Consider the following 20,970-nt stretch of genomic DNA (forward strand, 5'->3'; position numbering starts at 1 on the left):
CTGACTTGCCTTTCTCGCTCGTTGTGACAACTAACCTCTGCCACTCCCAGACCAGACACGAGTCAAAGTAGCCGCCGCAACTTTTCATTTGAACTCATCATTTGAATTCTGTAAAAAAAAAAGTCCCTTTAACATTAAATATATTTTAACATCAAACAGTTTGTTATTTATGTTTCACAATATTGCTGTTTTAATGTATTTTTGATCAAATAAATCCAGCCTTGGTGAGCATGAGATTTTTCAAAAACAATCCAAAGGCAATTGTACTCTATTGTTTTGGTCCATGTGGATTATTCTGTTCTGTTTAACTCACAAGCTAACCAGTTGTCCCATTTTGTGTGCACATGCAGCTAACATCATCCACGGACACCAGTAACTTTGACAGCTTCCCAGAGGACAATGAAGACCCACCGCCTGATGATAATTCAGGCTGGGATATAGACTTCTAAACAGGCCCAAACACACGTGCACACACACACAGACACACAACGTCAGCCTGGGATACACATGCTGACCTACCAAATGGACTGCGGGAAAAGAGGAAGATGGTTCCATCCATCATGAAATATAGTGACTGTCAAAACCCGGAGACAAAAAGTGAATGTTTTGCGCGACGTGTCTGTGTGCGTGTTCACCTTTGACCCTTAATAACCACCTTTACTGTGAGATAACTGAGGAGACAGTCCATTTAGGGAAAAGGCTGTGACCTCATTGATCTGTTCTTCTCCCTGATTGGCTGTAAACTCTTCATTCATCAATCCGTGTGCAGACTACTCTGAAGAAGACCAACACTGTATGTCGCAGGAGTCCCGTCAGACCTGAATGTTGCTCTTAAAGTAATACTCATTCCTTTTAGCACATGTACATAACAGCATAATATCACTACCCCCAAAAACTCACACGTACGCTGGCGTTCCTCACATTTATCGGTTTATCGCTAATGTGTATCATAAGACTCATTTCACCCTCTTCAAACACACAGACATTATAGACGCATCTTCTCGCCTCTCTTTGCTGTTAATTTATTGTCGTGCCAGTCGGCCATTACAGGTTATGACATTCTGAGCCCAGCGCTGGTTTACTCAAACTGTATATCCCATGAAATGATGTGCCTCAAATTCGTAGCTCCATTGATGGTGTACTGTATTTATTGTCTCAGATTTATAATACTGATGAGGTAAGTACTGACCACTGTGAACGGCCAGATTTTAAACAGGAACGGACCTGGGATTGGTTTTTCTTTTATGGCCATTTCTTAAACCTGACTAATCCGACTGCAGGTACAACATAATCCTGATTTGTCCAGAGATTCAGCCGTGTCAGATCACGAACAGTATTAGTGCCTTAAATCAATGGCATTCTGCTACGCTCCTCATGCTGCATGTCAGAATACGATCCCTCCAGCCCGCTGCTGTCCATCTGTCTAGTTCTTTTTTTTACACAATAAAGCGACTGTTTTAGACGCTCCCTGTATCCTCACATGATCTTCAGCTGTCTGTCTGTTCTGTTAAATGTATTCATTTGATCCAAATATAGAGATTCTGTCCTATTTATTCACCCTCGTTCACCTTTTCATAGGTGAGTTGAAGTGACGTGAGGGTGAGTAAATGATATTTGAACTGTTCTGTAAAGCGGTGTGCTACGATGCCCTCAGTGGCAGAACAATTAAACTCGGTCAAATTCATTCTCAACAACACAACTTCAGGCTGTTCATTTGTTCTTTAAAACGTGCAGTGCTTCATTCTGTCTGCACTTTTAGAGGTGCATGATTGTAGTGACTAAAGTTCAGGGACCTCATCTATAAAACGTACGTAGACAATCTTAGAGTGTGCGTATGCTTAAATCCACACCAACGTTCAGATTTCTAAAATAAAAAGTATTTGACGTGGAAAAGTGCTTAGCACCACGCCAGCTTCTAAGCAGGTGTACACACTTTTCCCTGCGCAAATGTAGGATGGTTTCTACTCAACATTTTATAAATGAGGCCCCAGGCCTGGAATCCAAAGGTTTCTGGATTGATACCTGAAGATATACTGCAAGTCACTCTGGATATATATGTCTTCTAAATGAGTAGACTAGTTAGTGAATCTCACAAAAACATGAGCAGGTTATATTTCACCCCTAAATCAAAATAATTAATATAAGAAATTAAACCCTCCTTTTAGGACCATTAAGATTTTTTTACTATTTTTTTTTCATAACCAAGCATGGATAATGCATTACAACTCTAATTATTCTTCATTAACTTAGATTATGTTGTACTGATTATATATTCTTCATTAATTTATTAGATTATGTGTTGTATTACAGATACAATATTACAGATTGTACTGCATTAGCTAGAAATACTGATAATAAAGGAAGAGCAACACATTCTACTATCTACAAATGATTTAAATATTTCATTCTTTTTTTACATTAGGCTATATTAATGAGAATTTGGGAGGAAATATAATAATTTTCTTAAATGCTTTATAATATTTATTTTCTTTTGGAATGAAATATGATCAAAATTCAAAACATGTTGTCATGTTTCATGAGATTCACTTATTTCCCTTTGCTTGTCCTCTCTAAACAGATCCGTGTTGAAAGAACACATCAAAGCTGATGCAATTACCTTGATTAAATTACAGTTTGTGTGGCACGACCAAAGGATACGGTGATTGCTGTTTTCTCACAGAAAAGGCCATTAGAGATGCTCAGGTCGACCGGCCATAAATCTGAACCGGTTAGTTTTATTTTTTGCTGATCTCTATTCTGGACTTGAACACAAAATGCATTGTAATAATTTCCCCAAAATGTCATTTGTGTGGAAATATTACAACGTATGCAAATAGGACATTACAGGGATAGTTCACCCAAAAAATGTTGTTCTAAAACTGTATGAATTTCTTTTTTCTGCTGAACACAAAATTTTAAAGCATGTTAGTAACCAAACAGTTGATGCATCCCATTGACTTCCATAATATTTTTTTTCCCATACTACAGTACCGGTATGCCAATTGGGCCTAATAACTGTTTAGTTACCCATATTATTCAAATTATTTTATGTTCAGCAGAATAAATAAATTCATACAGGTTTGGAACAACTTGAGAGTGATAAAATAAATGACAGAATTACAATTTTTAGGTGAACTATCACTTTAACACAAGCCAGTGATGGCACACGCTAAAAGATGGATGCAAAGCAGAGAACAGAAAGCAGCAGAGCAAATACTGTACCAGGCACAACAAGCTCAAGCTCATACTCAATCATATACTCTATTTGCCTCAAGTACACCTGGCTGCAGCCTGCAGAATGGGGCGGGGTTACACGTGTCGCTCCGCCTCATACTTTTGATTGGCTCGGTCGCCTTTCACATACATGGCATGTGTTCGTTGTCCTCACTTAATGCACAGACAATACAACATTAGCCTACATCTCACAATGACAAGTTAAATCAATTATGAAATATTTATCCATGGTGGACAGTGTACAGAGTTAAATACAAACCCTGTACTTAAGTTAGAAAGTAGAGAAACACTAATACACTAATACTCCAGTAAAAGAGAAGTTTCTAAATGCAACAAATAAAATAGACCTTAGACTTTAGGAGCACACGTGATCTGAGAATATCATTTTACTCTCGGATCTTGGCTCATTTGAGCGGGACAAGACCAAATCAAATGTGTATTGTTCACTACATTGTTAACTGCTGCAAGTTTAATATTCTGGATCAATCGAATTCACAAATTAACCATTCAATGTTATGTGCGAACCAGTTGATTGAAAAGAATCGGCTCAAAAGATTCGCTCACAAAACGGACATCTCTATTTGGGTCTGAGAAAATCTTCAATTCCTCACTTTAAAATAATGAGGAACCGCATTTTTCCTGAAATTAAGTGGAGGTAAAAAGTCTGGTATTATGCTTTGCAATGTAGTGGAGAAAAATAAAGTTTCATAAAAACTTAACATGGCAAAAATACGTTTTTTTTTTTTGCGGTTTTATTTCTTTGTATTCTTTCCCCCCACACTTGCCTTGTTCACTGATGTGCCATGTGTATTCCTGTAAGGTCACATGCAGAGTGCCTCTACTAAACATAATGCTGCTGAAATACAGAGAAGCTTCTTTAAAACCTCTGAACCTCATTTCTATATTAATAAATATATATTTAAAAATCCCATACAAGATGTTTTAAATCATTTATTCAATGAAGTCTCGTGATCTGTAGGGGGCACCAGTTCACCATTTAATTTCAGAAAAACGCCAGCAATACTAAACATTCATTTGAAGACCACTATCAGTCTGTTATAATCTTCCACTGACTCAGTCAATGTCATTTCTATGAAACTATGAAAAATATGTAACTGAACAGAGAGACACTTTTATGTTCCTGTTTGTTCTCTGTAATATCTAATTACTAAATGACGGGGAAAAATAAGCGATTAAATCAACATACTGCTTGACAAAAACAATAGAATGAAGATTTGCATCTTTTATATTAATAAATAGATCAGAAAAGTATTTGTATGTGTTTTCTACACTGTATTTGACACCAAAATCTGATTGCTTGTCAAATATAAAGAGTCTAATGCTATATTAAATAATTCCTTTTTAATTTATTTCAATGAAAAGTTTTCCTCTTGATTACTTCTCCACTTGCAATTCAAACTGATATAGGCCTACTTTTAAATGTACATAATTTAACATAATTGTTATGATAATAGTTGAACTGTGATATGTCCTGAACTAATGTAGAAAATAAGCACTGCATGTAAGTTTAGTGAATCCTGAACTCAGTTAAACCCCCGTATTTTGTACCCACAGAAGATGCACTTAGTTTCAATGAAGAGGAAGATCTGTTATTATTGTCATAAACGTGTGAAACATTAACGTGCATAATTTTATGTGCTGACAGAAAAATTATAAGGCTCTAGCCCTAGTTCACAGAGGTCTGCTGACAGGTACTGTCTGTATAATGATATCCCTCAAATTCCACTTTAAGCACTTTAGGTTGTCAGTCTGTTTCTGAGGGGGCGCGACGGTAATTACGCACAACTATTGCGAAAGACGTAGCGAAATTTCACCAATCCCCATTACGACGAGGGCGTGGCTTTTGAATATTCATTAGGTTACGCAATCGGTCGGTACTAAGCAGGGTCTGCATGGCTCATTAATATTCATGAGCCGGAGATGCTGCGCGCCTCTCAGCAGAAGTACTCCGATCGCCTGCGCAGACATGAGAGTTCACACAGCGCGTCTACGCAGGCGATGAGAGGGGAGGTGGAGAGCGTGTTTGATGCACTTATAGTACAGTCATTTAAAAGGGGCGGGAATATACAAACAGTCCCGCATGTATAAAACTCTTGGAGACACATGAAGTGCTGTGGAGTTTGGACATTATGCGTGACATACTGGCAGAGAAGAACACGAGGAACATGCTCTCACTACTCACCGTTGTGACTGTTTATCTCGCGGTTTGGGGAGGAATCACTGCAGATGCTCAAGTCGGACCTGTGTTAAGGAACTCCATCAGGCATCTTCCCGCAGCATCCAGTCCGAGTGACGCGGTGAGCGCGAGCCCGCGCGTGACCGGCACCGCAGACAGCGACGCTCCGGCGGTACGTGTTCACAGGATGTTGAGGAGCACAGAGGATTTAACAGGACTCAGTTTACATTTAGACTTTGAGATTATTATTATTTTATTCTTCTGGAGTTGTATGGCATATGTGTACTTTTAAAGGAGCGCTTTAAATAAAGTGTATCATTATGATTTGCTCTTCCACAGTCGCCGAACTGCGCCGCTGATGCTGAATGCGGGCCCAGTGAGTTTTGTAACGGCTCTCGGGGAGTTTGTCTCTCGTGCCGCAGGCGGAGAAAGCGCTGCGCTCGTGACGGGATGTGCTGCGCTGGAAACCGATGCATCAACGGTACAAGCAAACAAACCAGAGAGCGTCTTATGGTTTCATAGTTCGTATGACGACTCATTTTCCCATATCGTGTTTATCTCTCTCAGGTGTGTGTCAACCTGCGGATGCAGAAGCTGTCGTCACGGTAAACGCCGATCAACCGGTTGGCAAAACGGAGGAGCAAAGTATAACTGTAACACGTGGGCAGAACTTCACACATCCCAAAAGAACCAACATCCTACCAAAACAACAGCAGCCACTGAAAGGTATCACATCTGTCTCCTCTCTCTCCTCTTTATTCTCTTCTCATTTCATCTCTTCTCTCCTCCTATTCCATTCCATTTTAATCTTGTTGTATCTTTCTTTCTCGTCTTTCCTTTTCTCTTCTCAGCTAATTTCTTCTCAGACTGTTTTCCCTTTTCACCTTGCCTCTCCTGCATCTTTTATCCTTGCCTCTGAAATACATTCTCATTCACTGATGTGCCTTAAAAAAGGCCCTTTTTCATATAATTTTGTGAAAATGTCTTCCAGAAAAGAACAGGTGAGATGAGAAAACTGGAGACAAGAGATGAGATAAAAAGGCAAGGCAGACCAATTAGGGATTTTATTTCAGAAAAGAGATGAGAATAGACCAGAAAATAATGGATGAGATGAGAAAACTGGTCTCTCGTCGTCTTTTTTTAATCTCATCTTGTCTAATCTAGTCTCTCTTCATATCAAACCTGTCTTTTCGTCTCGTCTCTGCAACTAGATCTGATTTTAAAACCTCCACCTCTTCTACATGCTGCTATCCCATGACTCTGGAGGAGTGAATGCTGATGTGATGTATAATCTTGTCAGGTGGCGAGGGCGAGACGTGTCTGAGGTCTTCGGACTGTTTGGAAGGGCTGTGTTGCGCTCGACACTTCTGGTCCCGGATCTGTAAGCCCGTGCTGACGGAGGGACAGGTGTGCACGCGCCACCGGAGGAAAGGGGCTCACGGTCTGGAGATCTTCCAGCGCTGCGACTGCGGCTCCGGCCTGTCCTGCCGAGGCCAGAGAGAGAAACCTGGAGCAGAAAGCCGAAACCTCCACACCTGCCAACCGCGCTGACCCCGCAGAACCGCTCTCGGCTCCACACACACACAGCACGCGCACGTATGCAGACACACATGCAGCGGCGGCAAAGGAAAACTGATTGCACGGAAGGATGCGCCATTAAAAGGACTGATCGTATTTCCTGGACGGATGCAGAGAAACTGCACCGTACAGATGTTTCTGTTGTACACTCTGCTATTTAAGACTTTTTCCCCTGGGTCATCACAAAAGGCAGATTGCTTTTGTTTCCCTTTATAAGGAACTTCTTATTCTTCTTGCAGTAAATTACTGTATTGTAAATACGTAGTCAGAAATTGCACTTAACACTGAGCATATGGATCCTGTAAAAGTAGCATTTTATGATTCACACGATATTGTAAATGTGCCAGTCATATGATTTAGATGGTTACCAGTACTATTTTAAGCAAAGTGTATAGATATTTGTCTGATTAAAATCTATAAATGGAACAATAATGGACTTTTTACAATTCATAGGCTACTGCCAAAGAAACCACTTGGGGATGTTTTCATAATGCAAAACTTTGCTTGCTTGATTCAGCAGGTTATGCTTCCAGCAGCATCCACAAACTTCGACTTAGCAAAAAATGCTATGTTGCATGTAGCAAAGTTACTTGGGATAAAACAAGTTTTCTAAATTAATAAATGTAAATGTGAAAGAGTGTCCTAATTTCATGCATATAGGTAAAAACAAAAGCTGTCCATGTCTGCTTGATCATTAATTACCACAGAATATAATTTCAAATTGTATTACAAAAAACAAAACAAGTGCATTTCTGCATAATTGAACAATTGTAAGGTCAGGTGGACAGAAAAACACTACTCTTAAAGGCCCACTGAAGTGCTTTGGAGCGCACAGCTTTGTATGATGCGTTGACATAATTTCCACTGAAACAGGAAGCTAAGGCGGGACATATTGAATGGCTCCTCCCCCTTTTCAAATAGCCAATAGCGTTTAGTTTTCCTCACAGACTGAAAGTCGTACTTGACAGCACCATGGAAGTGAATCTGAGCGCTGATGATACGTTGGATTCAATCAATACTAGAGGTGTGAATATTCTAGCCATTTCATTCTTAACCAACGTAACCAATCTTGAGCGTTTGAGCAACCGAACACACATCTCCAACCCATATTGCTCCGTGACGCATCAACGGTCGCTTTGGCCAGGTGATATTTATAGCAGGGGACGGGGCGCTTTTAATTCTAGAGAGCTTTTGATTGGACAGAAGATGTGATGAGAAGCTGAAGTCCGCGATGATGTCATAAAAATCCGTGATCCATTTTAGCAGAAATGAGAGACTAAGTTTTGAATGCGTATATCTCCTAAAAGTGAATTTTGCCATTGCTTTGGAACACACCAGCTTATTCATAACCTTAAGGCTAACATATTCATACTAACAGCTGAAAAAAAAAAAATACATTTTGATTTCAGGGGCCTTTAACATAAAATATACTCGACCACATGTTCCTGATGCACTTGCTTGCTTTGTGACATCATAGCTGAAGTTATCATGGCGAATAAACAAGCTCGGAGCTCTGCTGAAGAGCCATAATCCTTTTTGTAGCCATATCCCTCTCTGCAGAAAAACACCTGACCACATGAAAGCCTGAATGGGCCCAAACAGCAGGGAAGTACAAAGCCGACAGGAGGATATCAAACGAGGAAGTACAAGAGGATCAGCAGCAACAAACCTTTGGTGTGTCTGGCTAACTTCTAATTAGTCCTGCAGTCAGGCCTGAATTGCAGGTTAATCATAGAGATATCTGACCCTTTAATTACTTTATTATGCAGCCTATTTGGCACGCACACAGCATATAGTGCAGTGTAGAGAGAGTTCTGAGTTCACATAAGAAACTTTACTTCTGCAGTCTGTAGTTGATGTCATTAATGGTTTGCATATGATCAATATATTTGCTTGATCTGAAGCTATTTAGGAAGGTATAGTCATGACAGAAGACTTTCGCCTACTTTTAGGCCGCATAGTATAAGTATGTACTGTTTTTGTGAAAAAAAAATGAACACCTTTGGGACATAATTGTGTCTTTAACGGACAGCTCTGCCGCATAGTTACGTTAAAGATGATAGAATAACAAGACGCATCACTCGTATTGTTTTGAATGGGGAAAAGTGCAACGCTCAATATACAGAATAAGTCCCGCCTTCTAAATAAGAGCCAATTGGCGATTGGTAAAGCCATCGCGTCACTGCACATTAGCTTGATCCAGCCTGAAAAAGGTATTTTTCTGTCATGATTCAGATGTTTAGAAACACCATTTATGAGACCGTTGTTGTCAGATTTCATTGGTGATTTAAAAAATGAAATTTAATCGTAAGCTTGGCGAACAGTTTTAGAGATTTTGATGTTTCCCAATTCAAAGAGATAGGAGCTGCACTTGATTGCCCGTGAGGCGTTTCAAAGATGGCCGCTGAATGAAATGACTCATCTTAAAGGGACTTTGGTTACGTGCATCCTGTCACCGTTTAAAGTTTAAACTGCCGTGTCAAAAATCTTGTCAGTTAAAATCTTCCAACATTTCTCTCCGAAAAGTTAGGAAATTCAATTAAATTGAATGTGAAGCACGTTGATCTGCCAGTTGTGGATGTTTCATGCAGAGACTGTGTGTTTGCATTATGATGTATTTAAAAGTTAATGACCAAACATATTACAAAAGTTCAGAATGCTGTTGCAGATTAAATATGTGGATAACATTAAATAAACACTTTTGTCAGGTTAGATACTGATTAACCATTCAAACCCCTTTATCCAAACTTTTCTACATAGGCCTAACCGTCGGACTCACATCTGCCATGTTTGTAGTTCTAATCTAATCCTCGTCCAACACGCAATGGTTTGAGGGAAATATTAGCCGTTGGAGTGTGCACGGATCTGCACTTCAGATTCTGACCAGAAAAAGGAGACCAGCTGGGTCTGGGGTTGGATTTAGGACACGCCAATTCTAATTTCGAATACTATTGGCCCTACACCCCTTGGCCCTACCCCTCCGTTTTGCGCGTTCAAGTCTAGGGGTAGGGTGTCCCGATTCTTGTTGCGATAGAGGGGTAGGGCGAAGGGGTATGGCTACATAGCCCTTGAAACTGAGGTTTTTCAGAGGCACACTCCGAACGGAGGGCTACGAGAAAGTTCCTAGAATGCATCGCGAATCACCGGCGAGATGGCTTCACAAACGGTGAAAGAAAGTCACAAATGTATGTATTTCCTAATATGGTGGTTTTCTTCAAAACAATCATAAAAAAGAGATCGCTAATTCAGCCGCTAGCATGTTGCCTCGGTAATCAGGCAGACAGTGTTGCTTGCTTCGCTACTAACGTTAGTTACCTGGTAACGTTAATGAAGCTAAACTAAAGTAAAAAGCATTTGTTCTCACGTCTTTATAAAGTAAGTGAATCAGTCCGGCATCGCGTGGTTATCGTTTAAACACAACAGCCAGTAACTCAATTATAGCCATGTATTTCACATTGAAACATTTACTTTCACTTTACACTACCAGCAGCCCATACGTCAGAGATTGCCACAGTGGAAGACGGCATATTGGTATCGTTGTCAGTCATTGCCATGAAGAAATCCTGTAAAACCTCGTCGCTTCCATAACGTCAGAGCCATCATCGACGACTGATGACGTATCGGGTTTATGAAGGGTTGTTCCATTTCGTAGGGGAATATTTCAACCCCTTGGCCATTGTAACCCTGTTTTAAATTGTGTATGTCAGGTTAATTTTTTTTTTAGATATATTAAAAAAGGTTTAGATGTCTGAGTGAAAATGTAATTATCATTAAAATGATTACTGTAACTGCCCTACAATAAGCTTTATAGCCATTTCTGTCAAGATCATATTTTTAAAACACAGCTGAGCTGTGACGTCATATGAGGGAGACGTGCTAACAAAGTTCTATTCAAGTATGGAGAGTTTTGAGTCTGAGGAGATGCAAAATCCCCCTCAAACCTATACGATGGCCCACAGCCATACAATTTTGAGCTTCACAGGCGGGAGACCGATGAGGAGCCAAACAGAAATGTAAATAATTCCTATCGAAGAAACAAATATCTGGTGTAAAGAAGAGAACCAGTGGAGAGTTGGTCAGGTGTCTGGTAATAGGCGTAACGGTACATGTATTCGTATTGAACCGAAACGGTACGGCGTCACGGTTCGGTGCATGAATATACACGGAGAATACACGGTATAAAAATAAATAAAACTCGCAAGCAAATTAATTAATGCAGAACTACTGTTAGATACGCGGGTTATTTAGGGACACCTAATCTGTAGCTCCGCCTTAGCTATGAACAGAGCCATATAGAGATCTCTCTATATGGCTCTGGCTCTGAAGCTCCGTGGCTATAATGGACAGGCTGCGATCGATGTCAATATTGCAATGCTGGAATATGTTGGTGTGTGTGTGTGTGTGAGAGAGAGAGAGAGATAGAGAGAGGGGCGCGGGTGCGATCGACTGCTTTACTACAGTAGCATACACCGTAGGCACCGCATCAGCTACCAGTCTCACTCGGGTTTTAAATCCCATTTTATAACTCATGAGATCTCCAACCGCGTAGTCCTTCTCAGTGAAATGGGCGCTGCAAATGACCGAAGTCTTGGATACCGAAGCAGCACTGAAGTCAGCGCGTTTGGTCCGAACAAAGTTGACCCAGGCATGGAACACAGTGGACTCTGTGACCGGTTTTAACGGTGTTTTTGCACCCAGCACAAACGCAGTAATTCACCATCGTGAAAATACGCCTGCGTATACTAAATACCTAACTTACCTAACAAAATAACTAAATAAATGTCGTAATCACTAATTCTCTTGCTCTATCACTCGTACAATTATCAACACAGCTCAGCGAGCTGGAGAGACGTCTCCCTCATATGACGTCAAGCGATTCGTTTGGAAGGAGGAGCAGTTTTAAGGGAGGACTGAAAATAAACTTTTTCATCTTATATTCTGCCTTTAGGTATCGAAAAACATACAAAACAATACATCAACTTGTCAAACGTGTATTTCCCCTAACTATTTTGTGTTAATCATAATTACAAATTTAACCTGAAATACACACTTTAAGGGCCAAGGGGTACACTCGAAAACAAGGGGTAGGGGCAAGGGGTGAATTGGGATTGAGCCTTACTTAGGGCCCTATGAAATCGGTTTTATTTTTTCCCAAATTCCATTTTATTTTTCCCAAATTCTGTTTTTTCCGTTAACATTTTTGGGAATTCATTTTTTTTTACCCTTAACTGTTATTTTAGTCGTAAAAATAGTGTGCTTTTAATGTTAATGATTAAAATGTACTTAAATAAAATTGGAATGACCTTAAATTTATTTAGGTAATTAGGGATGTCACGATACCAAAATTACAGTAGTCGGTACCGATACCTTTTACAGTTCTCGGTACCAATTTCGGTACCACAGCAAAATCTGTTGGAACTATTTTTCTATTTTATAACTATTAAAAAAAATAAATAAAATTCAATGACTATTATTTATGACGGTAATCATAAGTAAATAATAGATATAAGCATTGAAGGCTACATGCTGTTCAAACGTATATTGTTTATAAAAAGATCAAGTGAAAAATAGTTTCTCAAATTAAACCGTAAAGTTTTCATGGAGTGGCTCTCAGAGAGGCTCTGGAGATGAATTTCATCATGTCCTCATTATATCGTCAGGCAGCAGAGACTGAAAACAGCGCGAGCGTCACGCGTGCTTCAGTGTGTGTGTGTGTGTGTGTGTGTGTGTGTGTGTGTGTGTGTGTGTGTGTGTGTGTGTGTGTGTGTGTGTGTGTGTGTGTGTGTGTGTGTGTGTGTGTGTGTGTGTGTGTGTGTGTGTGTGTGAGGTAAATGAAACTGCGCGTCTGCGCCATTCAGAGACAAGCAGAACATGCAGGATTAATATTGAAATAGTCTTTTTGCGGTTTAATATAAACAGACTATATATATTAGTGGTATCGGCTACAGTGCTAGTAAAAAAGTTAGTCTGAAGCCCTGGGCTTAAACACGGAAGCAACTGAAAGCAGCGGAGCCTATTAGTGGGTACGGTACTAAAGAATTTCATTCCAAATATGTCAATTCTGCGAAATTCCGCGTTAACACTACATTCCGCGTTAATTGGCCAATTCCACGATTCCGTCCGCGTTTCCGTGATCGCGGAAATCATAGGGCCCTACTTACTCACCCTCGTGTCGTTCCAAACCCATAAGACTTTCGTTGATCTTCGGAACACAAATGAAGATATTTGTAATGGAATCTGAGAGATTTCTGTCCCTCCATTGACAGACTACACAACTACCATTGTTAAGCCCAATAAAGTTAGTAAAGGCATCATTAAAGTAATCCATGTGACTCCAGGGGTTAAATCTCAATTTTATGAAATGCTTTCTTTGCGCAATTTTGCGCAAAACACATTTGCCAATTTCAAGTCATTTGTTTGCAGACGCAAAATGTTTTATATTTAGTTATATAATGCAACAACATTCATTTTTTTTAAGTGTGTCATACTGTAAGTGTTATTTTGGGACCGCTTTTCACAAATCAAATAACAAGATCAGGGCTGTTCACATCTCTGCAGCAGCTGGCAAATGTCAGAACGAGACTCTTCATTAGTAGGGTCATAAAAGAGTGAATTTTCCACTCCTTCACGGTTTTACGGCAAAACGTAACCTTTCTCTCCGTCCCTTGACCCTGCTGTCTCGCTCTCCTTCAGTCTGTCTCTCTCTGGTGACAGCCACTGTGGCTGAAAATTACAGACAGGCAGATCTGTTTAATGATGTCAGGCGTCACAGATTCGAGGGCTCACGAAAACTGACTATTTTAACTGTGCGCGTGGAGACTAGAGGAGACGGCCTTCTCACACACACACAAATCATGTCCACTCTCTCAATGTGTAGTTTTGGTTTTCTGAGCTGTTCTTCTGAGTAACTGTCAAAGTTACTCACCTCCTATCTCAGCCAAATGAGCAAATTACTCAGAAACAAGTCCAAACAAAACCGCAGAAAAGCATTTTTTTTACACTGCAGTTCAGCTTGCCAATTGTGTGTGGATGTGTGAACATTTTTGTGTGCCGTTTCATGTAAGATATATTTTTTACTGTTTGGATACGCTCCTTTTAAAGGGACAGTTCACCCAAAAAAGCCCAAAATGGCTAAACACTAAGTTTTTAATTGTATTTAACCACAAATTATTGGTCAGGGAATTAGCTAAATTGTAAGCAAATGCACTATTATTCAAAAAGCCATTGCCGTCTCAGAAAACCATTAAAGACTGAATGAGGTTTTTGGCAGAAGTTTGATTCAGAGTGGTTCAGCAGAGTTGTGTGAAGTGATGAATCACAATGAAACACGAGTTATGTGGCGATGCTCCAGATTGGGGTCTTTGAAAATCTGGTGAGAAATATAATAATAAATGCATCTCTACCACAGTGAAGCATGGAGGAAGAGTGTCATTGTGTGGGGAGTCTTTTAGCAATAACATTAACATTTAATAGAAAATTGCAGAATGTCTTGCTTCCCACAACAGAAAAGTTATCATGTAAAGAGGAATGATCAGATGTTATTTTTCCACAAGACAATGCTCCTGCCAAAAGTGCAAAGACAACCAAGAAGTGGCTTGAGTACAAGTCCATCAGGCTCATGTTTTGGCTTGGTCAGAGTCCAGATTTCAACCCTATCGTGAATATTTGGTCTCATATTTTTCGACTACTCATGCGTGGAACAACACTGACTCTTCTTCCTGTAAAAAGCTGTCTGCAAATTGGGGAAGGCTGTTCCATGCCAAGTTACTTTATCTACAGTATTTGTGAAATGCATGCAAATTTCCTGACTAGTGATTTGTGATTAAAAAGACCATTAAATATGTTGGTCCTTTATTTTCCTCAGGTGTGTGTGTGTGTGTGTGTGTGTGTGTGTGTGTGTGTGTGTGTGTGTGTGTGTGTGTGTGTGTGTGTGTGTGTGTGTGTATGTGTGTGTGTGTGTAATATACATGGGTGTATATTGGCTGTCGCCAAACGGCACTACGGAAAACGAAATCGACTACATCCTCTGCAGCCGCCACCGCCTCCAAGACATCTCTGCCATCGGCAAAGTGTTCTGCACAGGCAGCGACCACCGACTGCTGCGAGCCAAACTGATCATCGGTTCCAGGGTGTAGAAGCGCGCACTGGCAGCCAGCAACCAGGCACAACGGCAGACAGCCATTAACCCAAACGTCTTCCGGCACTATGTCGACAGTACCGACTGGGCGCAGACCGACGAGGACATCACGAGCGACTGGGACCAGTTCACAGAACGGCTGCAAAAGGCGCACGACATTGCTGCAAAGCCACGCACAAAAGACCAGACAAGCCGGATATCGGACAACACCAAAGCCCTCCTGCTGAAAAGGAGGCAAATGAGATTGGACGGTGCAGACCATGTGCAATACAGTCTTGCTGTGCAAGCTGGTCAGGACGCGGCTCAAAAGTGACCTGGAGCAGTACAAGCGCCAGAAGAGGAGTTTGAAGAAGTGCAGACTGCTGATGCAGCTGAAGCGCGGTCAGGTGACGGCGCTAAAGACACCAGACGGACGGACAAGGACCCGGCTGGGCATCGAGGCAATAATATATACACTATTTTATTTTACATTTAAATAAATTAACACTAAGAAATGCAAGTACAGTAAGCATCTTGTATAAAATTGCAGTCCTCTCTTTAGTTTTGACAACACATAAATCAGACACACAAGCATCTAGAGTCAAGAGTGTTTATAAAAAAAAAGCATTTGAAGAAATCTGTTTTTGCTCAACGTTGTGTGTTTTAAATATTTTCATATGTCTATTAGTAAGTCTAGTGTTTTGTACGAACACAAACACACATACACACACTGGCAGTGACAGCTTTGTGAGTAATATTTCAGCAGCAGAGGGTTCTGGGGTTTGGGGCAGTCTAGAAACCGTGTTTACGCTGAACCGCTCGTTATTGGGCTGACCACAAACCTCTGCTGGCCACAGGCATGTGTGTTTGTGTGTGTGTTTGTGGTGATGGCGTGGGGGGATGGATCTGCTCCCAAATATGCCAGAACACAACAGAGCTGAAGCGGAGATCTGACTGACAACAAAATCATACTCAACGTCTGGGTGACGACAATTATCTCACTCATGTCCGCAGCACATGTTTTTCACAAACGTTGGAGAGCAAAACAGAATTGCAAAATGACCTCTCTGACCGCGAAACACGGCGGGGTTGTTTGTGTCGGCTACATACAGTGCTGCTGAAATTACAAAGGTGATGGTTGATTTTAGAGATAATGTTGCAACAAACGTCTCACATAACTCTAAATAACTGATTTCACGGTTGATTTCTTTGGCACAGGTGCATGGCAATTCACTGTGATCGGATGCAGCGCACAAACAATGTACGACAGAAGAAGCGGGCCTTGTTCTCGGTGGGAATGCCGGTGTTCATTAGAGACTTCAAAGCAGCTTCTCACCTGGCACGAGTGTGTTTTACCACGTTTATCTAAACAGTCTCAGAACGGGTGTCAATCCTTACACCCAGTAGATCTGCTCGTAAACAATATGCTCCATTCATCTTTGTGCCGCGCACTCGGTGACGGTCAGAGGAGGTAAAAGGAAAGCAGTTGCGCAAAGTGAGAACTGGCATCACTAATGAAACCCTTTCATTCTGCAGCTAGCTGAGCTAACCTATCAAAACAAACAAGTAAAAAGACATTTGCTCTGAGTGAACAGTAAACCGCTCAGAGCCTCAGGTGTACTCTTGAGTAACCTGGGAAAGATGCGTTCCCAGAGGAAAATTATATCACTTATAATAGTTGTTTTGGTTAAAGTAAGCATGAAATCAAAATGGAATTTTGCAGTATTTAATCAAAATAGCTTCCCCTCCATCTTAGAGTGACATTTCTTCTCTGATGACGTGTTTTCTGCCGCGAGGAAGGGACAACCTGCCACTCACATGAGATCAACCAATAGCAACCTCAACCATCCAATGATCCAGTCAATTCCTACCCTACATTTTTACTTGTTCGAGAAGCCGTTTTACTCGGATAAACGTCACAATTGGGGAAAAAAGACTATCACAACTTCAATTCCATACCAAATTTAAGTATCAACATGTTTCTCTTAAAATTCATTAGAATATATTAAAACAGAATTAAACTACTGCTGGCATACAGTAAGAATAAAGAGATATACAATCCATGTGCATTTAATAGCTCAGATTCTGGTCTTGGAGGAATTTGATGAGAAATGTTTGAGACCACAAAATCTTTGACTTTAGCATCTTAGCACAGTTTGAGACTTTAGGAAGACAAAGATCATAATATTACTGGAGTCTAAGGACTTTAAAATATATATATATATATATTTTACAGAAAATGACTAAAACTGCTTCTTAATTTGTTAACCATCATGTTTTTTCCAAACTCACTGCCTTTCTTTAAAGAGCACCTATTATGGAATTTTGAAATTAACCTTTCATGTAGTGTGTAACATAGATCTAAGTGAACAAAAACATCCTGGAAAGTTTGAAATATGAAAGTGCACCATATATAAAGTTATTGTCTTTCAAAAGTAAGAGTCGACTCGGGAGTCATTTTTACGTCTAGATGACGTCAACTTGTCAAGTTATTTGAATACGATACACCCACTTATTGCGCTCCAAGGCCAGGGACAACGTCATGGCGACGAGACGCTGTGTTCTGAAGTGCGACTCAAAAGCCAACTTTTTTCATCTGCCCAAGGAGGAGCATTTGAAGACTAAGTGGCTACAATTCATATAACTATACCACAGAAGTATAGTTCGAGCCTTGTGCTTTGTTCGCGCCATTTTGAAGACGATTGCTTTACCAACTTAAATGCAATCAAACTTGGATTCGCGAGCTGATATTGAAGGAAGGTTCAGTTCCAAGTGTATTTGCATCAGCTTCCTCCTCCGTATCACAACCTGTAAGTGTTATTAATAATAATTGTTGCTTTTATGTTTTATGTAGCATGCTTAATAATTACTTTCTTTGTTGTGTAAGCACCGTTTAGCTTCTAGGTCTTCAATGGCAATTGTATTGAGATATGAAGTGTTTGTCGTTGTTTTCGGAGTTGTCCTAAAGAATAGAGTAATACCTTGTAGTAACGTAACTGCATTTTTTTTTTTTAAACGTTATGTTTATGCATCGGGCTAATGCAAACAAAGACTGATTGTGCTTTTACAATATGAACTCTGGGCTATGCTCGCACAATCTCTGCACAGAGTATACCAATCACAACTGACTGGGTCATCTGACCAATCAACGCAGATTAGCGTCGCGCAAAGGAGGGGTTTGGAAAAATGAGTCGTTGAACGAATCATTTGGGAGTCGGTGAGCAAATCAGGTAAAAATAAATGCATATTATACGACAACAAAAGTGTTCTTTGTCATTGCATGCATGTAAAACTGTTGTTGGGGACTCCCAAAACAACATTAGGAACATTTTAAATGTCATAATAGGTGCCCTTTAATGGAACACAGTAATGTAGAATGTCTATCCATCCATTCATATAGGCTATGTAGCGTTGCTTTAGTTCAATATACATTTAATAATAATAATAAAAAATACTATATATAATTAATATAACATAAGCCACAAAGAAAATATTAGAAACAAAAATGTATAATTCATGTGTTGTTATACGATCGCGAATGGTGCGAATTGAGCGTCTGGCGCTTTATGCGCGAATGATTTTATAGTGCTTTTTGTGCATTCATGCGTTTGACGCGAATTCGCGTCTGCCGCCCGAGTTGAAAAATCTGAACTTCAGCGTCAATTTGCGCCGCGTTAACCAATCAGGAGCCTGCTTGCTTCACGTGGCATAAAGTGACAAACTTTGTAAAAAAACAGATTTTAGCAGTTCAAGTACATTATTATTTTAACATTATACCAATTAATGAAATGTTTTTTTTAAGTTATATAATACACAGGCACCAAATGCCATACAGTACTACCCAAAATATTGTAAAAATATTTTTTACAGTGAATTTCTGTTAAAAAAAAAAAAAAAAAAAAAAAAAAAAAAACCTTTGTAAAAAAAATACCCAGTTCAATTTACTTTAAAGTGTAAGTAATAGTGGTCAAATATTTTTGTTTATATAATATGCGTGTATATATATATATAAAAAAGAAGAGATGGCTCAACCCGTAGCACTCTTCAGAGTATGGTGGTATTTATTTATAGTGCCCGAAAGCCCAATAATCCAGAGAATATATATATATATACACACAAGTGTACCGTCCCGTAAAACAAAGTAACAAAAATAAAACAACAAAATAAATCAGAGATTAAACTAGACAAATCTGTACACAAACTCACACGTATCCACAACATACAAAATGATTACAGCTCACGACTCCGCAGTAGTACGTTGCCCGACTTGGTAAACAAGTCCTGTTCTGGAGTCTGGCTGCTGCTTTTAAAGGCCAGACGCCACCCCTTTTCTCGGGGACCACCATTAACAGGTACGTGCCATAAGGTGTCAATGTCTTCCACATTCAAATTGATATATAACTCCACCTTATAACAAACAAACTTTATACAAACCAATTTCAATAAACATAATAAATAAGACAACCATTTTCAATAAACATAATAAATAAGACAACCATAACTCAAATTATGTTTTGTCTTCTATTCTAAAACTTGGGTACCCCACATTTAGACACCACATGGTTTCACCGGGTTCCGCTTCACTGCGCCAGCATAGTCCATAGACGCCATAACCGCTCGCCCTACCTGAGCTCGAGCTCCCAGCAACCCGGTTACGCCAACATATAACACACAATTTAATACATAAAACATACAAATAATGAGAATGCATGATATGTCCGGAAGGAATAACAGAAGGGAAGTATGGAATGGGGATGAATGACTAAGTGCTATCAGGATGGGGTGTGCACCCGCTTCTCCAATAGCGGCATCAACAGGTGAGAAAAGTGTGTGTGGTTGTTGCGTGTGTGTGTGGTTGTTGCGTGTGTGTGTGTGTGTGTGTGTGTGCGCCAGTGCGGCCCCTTGCAGCGGTGAAGGTCACTTCTTCACATACACATACATATCACAAAGTATCTCAAAATTGAGTAAACCCCTTACATTTTAGCAAACATTTTAGTATATCTTCTCAAGGGACAATACTATAGAAATTAAACTTGAATAGATTTTGGAGTAGTCAATGTGCTGCTTGTATAGCAGAATAGATTTACTGTCCTTTGAAAATAACTTAAATTAGTCAAAATAGTTGGCAACAAAAGTGAGTACACCTTAAGTGAACATGTCAAAACCAAAGTGTTTTGCCAAAGTGTGTATATTTTGTGTGAGCACTATTGTTATCTAGCACTGCCTTAATCCTCCTAGGCATGGAGTTCACCAGAGCTGCACAGATTGATGCTGGGATCCTCTTCCACTCCTCCATAATGGCATCACGGAGATGATGGATGTTAGACACATGGCACTTCTCCACCTTCCGCTTGAGGACGCCCCAAAGGTGCTCAATAGGGTTCAGGTCTGGAAACATACTTGGCCACTCCATCACCTTCATCTTCACCTTCAGCTTCCTCAGCAAGGCAGTTGTCATCTTGGTGGTGTGTTTGGGGTCGTTATCATGCCGTTCGGCCCAGTTTCTGAAAGGAGGACATCATGTTCTGCTTCAGAATGTCACAGTACATGTTGGAATCCATGTTTCCCTCAATGAAGCTCAGCTCCCCAGTACCAGCACTCATGCAGCCCCAGACCATGATGCTACCACCACCACGCTTGACTGTAGGCAAGACACAATTTTCTTGGTTCTCCTCACCAGGGCGTTGCCACACATGCTGGACACCATCTGAGCCAAACAAGTCTCATCAGACCCACAGGACATGGTTCCAGTAATTCATGCTCTTGGACAGGTTGCTTTCAGCAAACTGTTTGCTGGGCTTTCTTGTGAGCCAGTTTCAGAAGAGGCTTCCTTCCGAGCCATGCA

At 40.3% G+C, this 20,970-nt stretch overlaps 2 protein-coding genes and 1 long non-coding RNA gene across 6 annotated transcripts in view; 2 read left to right on the forward strand and 1 right to left on the reverse strand.

The window, feature by feature from the left end:
• The window catches only part of prkg1a (protein kinase cGMP-dependent 1a), an 88,484-nt gene extending 86,787 nt beyond the window's left edge, over positions 1–1,697 (forward strand). For all 4 annotated transcript variants that reach the window (XM_079634432.1, XM_079634434.1, XM_079634433.1 and 1 more), the window contains one exon: positions 351–1,697. In XM_079634432.1, the coding sequence (XP_079490558.1) occupies positions 351–449 (99 nt within the window). In that variant the 3' untranslated portion in view covers positions 450–1,697. The remainder of the gene's footprint in view (positions 1–350) is intronic.
• The window catches only part of LOC307010063, a 108,717-nt gene that overhangs the window by 23,259 nt on the left and 64,488 nt on the right, over positions 1–20,970 (reverse strand). The window lies entirely within an intron of this gene.
• On the forward strand, positions 2,602–7,641 carry dkk1a (dickkopf WNT signaling pathway inhibitor 1a). The gene is made up of 4 exons (XM_079635313.1): positions 2,602–5,603; positions 5,771–5,912; positions 5,999–6,157; positions 6,732–7,641. The coding sequence occupies exons 1-4, from the start codon at positions 5,385–5,387 to the stop codon at positions 6,980–6,982; spliced, it is 771 nt and encodes a 256-aa protein (XP_079491439.1). The 5' UTR covers positions 2,602–5,384; the 3' UTR covers positions 6,983–7,641.

The sequence above is a fragment of the Phoxinus phoxinus genome, assembly GCF_949152265.1.
Source record: "Phoxinus phoxinus genome assembly, chromosome: 14".
Classification (NCBI taxonomy): Eukaryota; Metazoa; Chordata; class Actinopteri; order Cypriniformes; family Leuciscidae; genus Phoxinus; species Phoxinus phoxinus.

Excerpts from the sequence above, each read along its gene's own strand:
- dkk1a (XM_079635313.1), top strand. The coding sequence starts at position 5,385 with ATGCGTGACATACTGGCAGAGAAGAACACGAGGAACATGCTCTCACTA. Across the intron at positions 5,913-5,998 it reads TGGAAACCGATGCATCAACG|GTGTGTGTCAACCTGCGGAT; the intron begins GTACAAGCAAAC and ends TATCTCTCTCAG. Across the intron at positions 6,158-6,731 it reads ACAACAGCAGCCACTGAAAG|GTGGCGAGGGCGAGACGTGT; the intron begins GTATCACATCTG and ends TAATCTTGTCAG.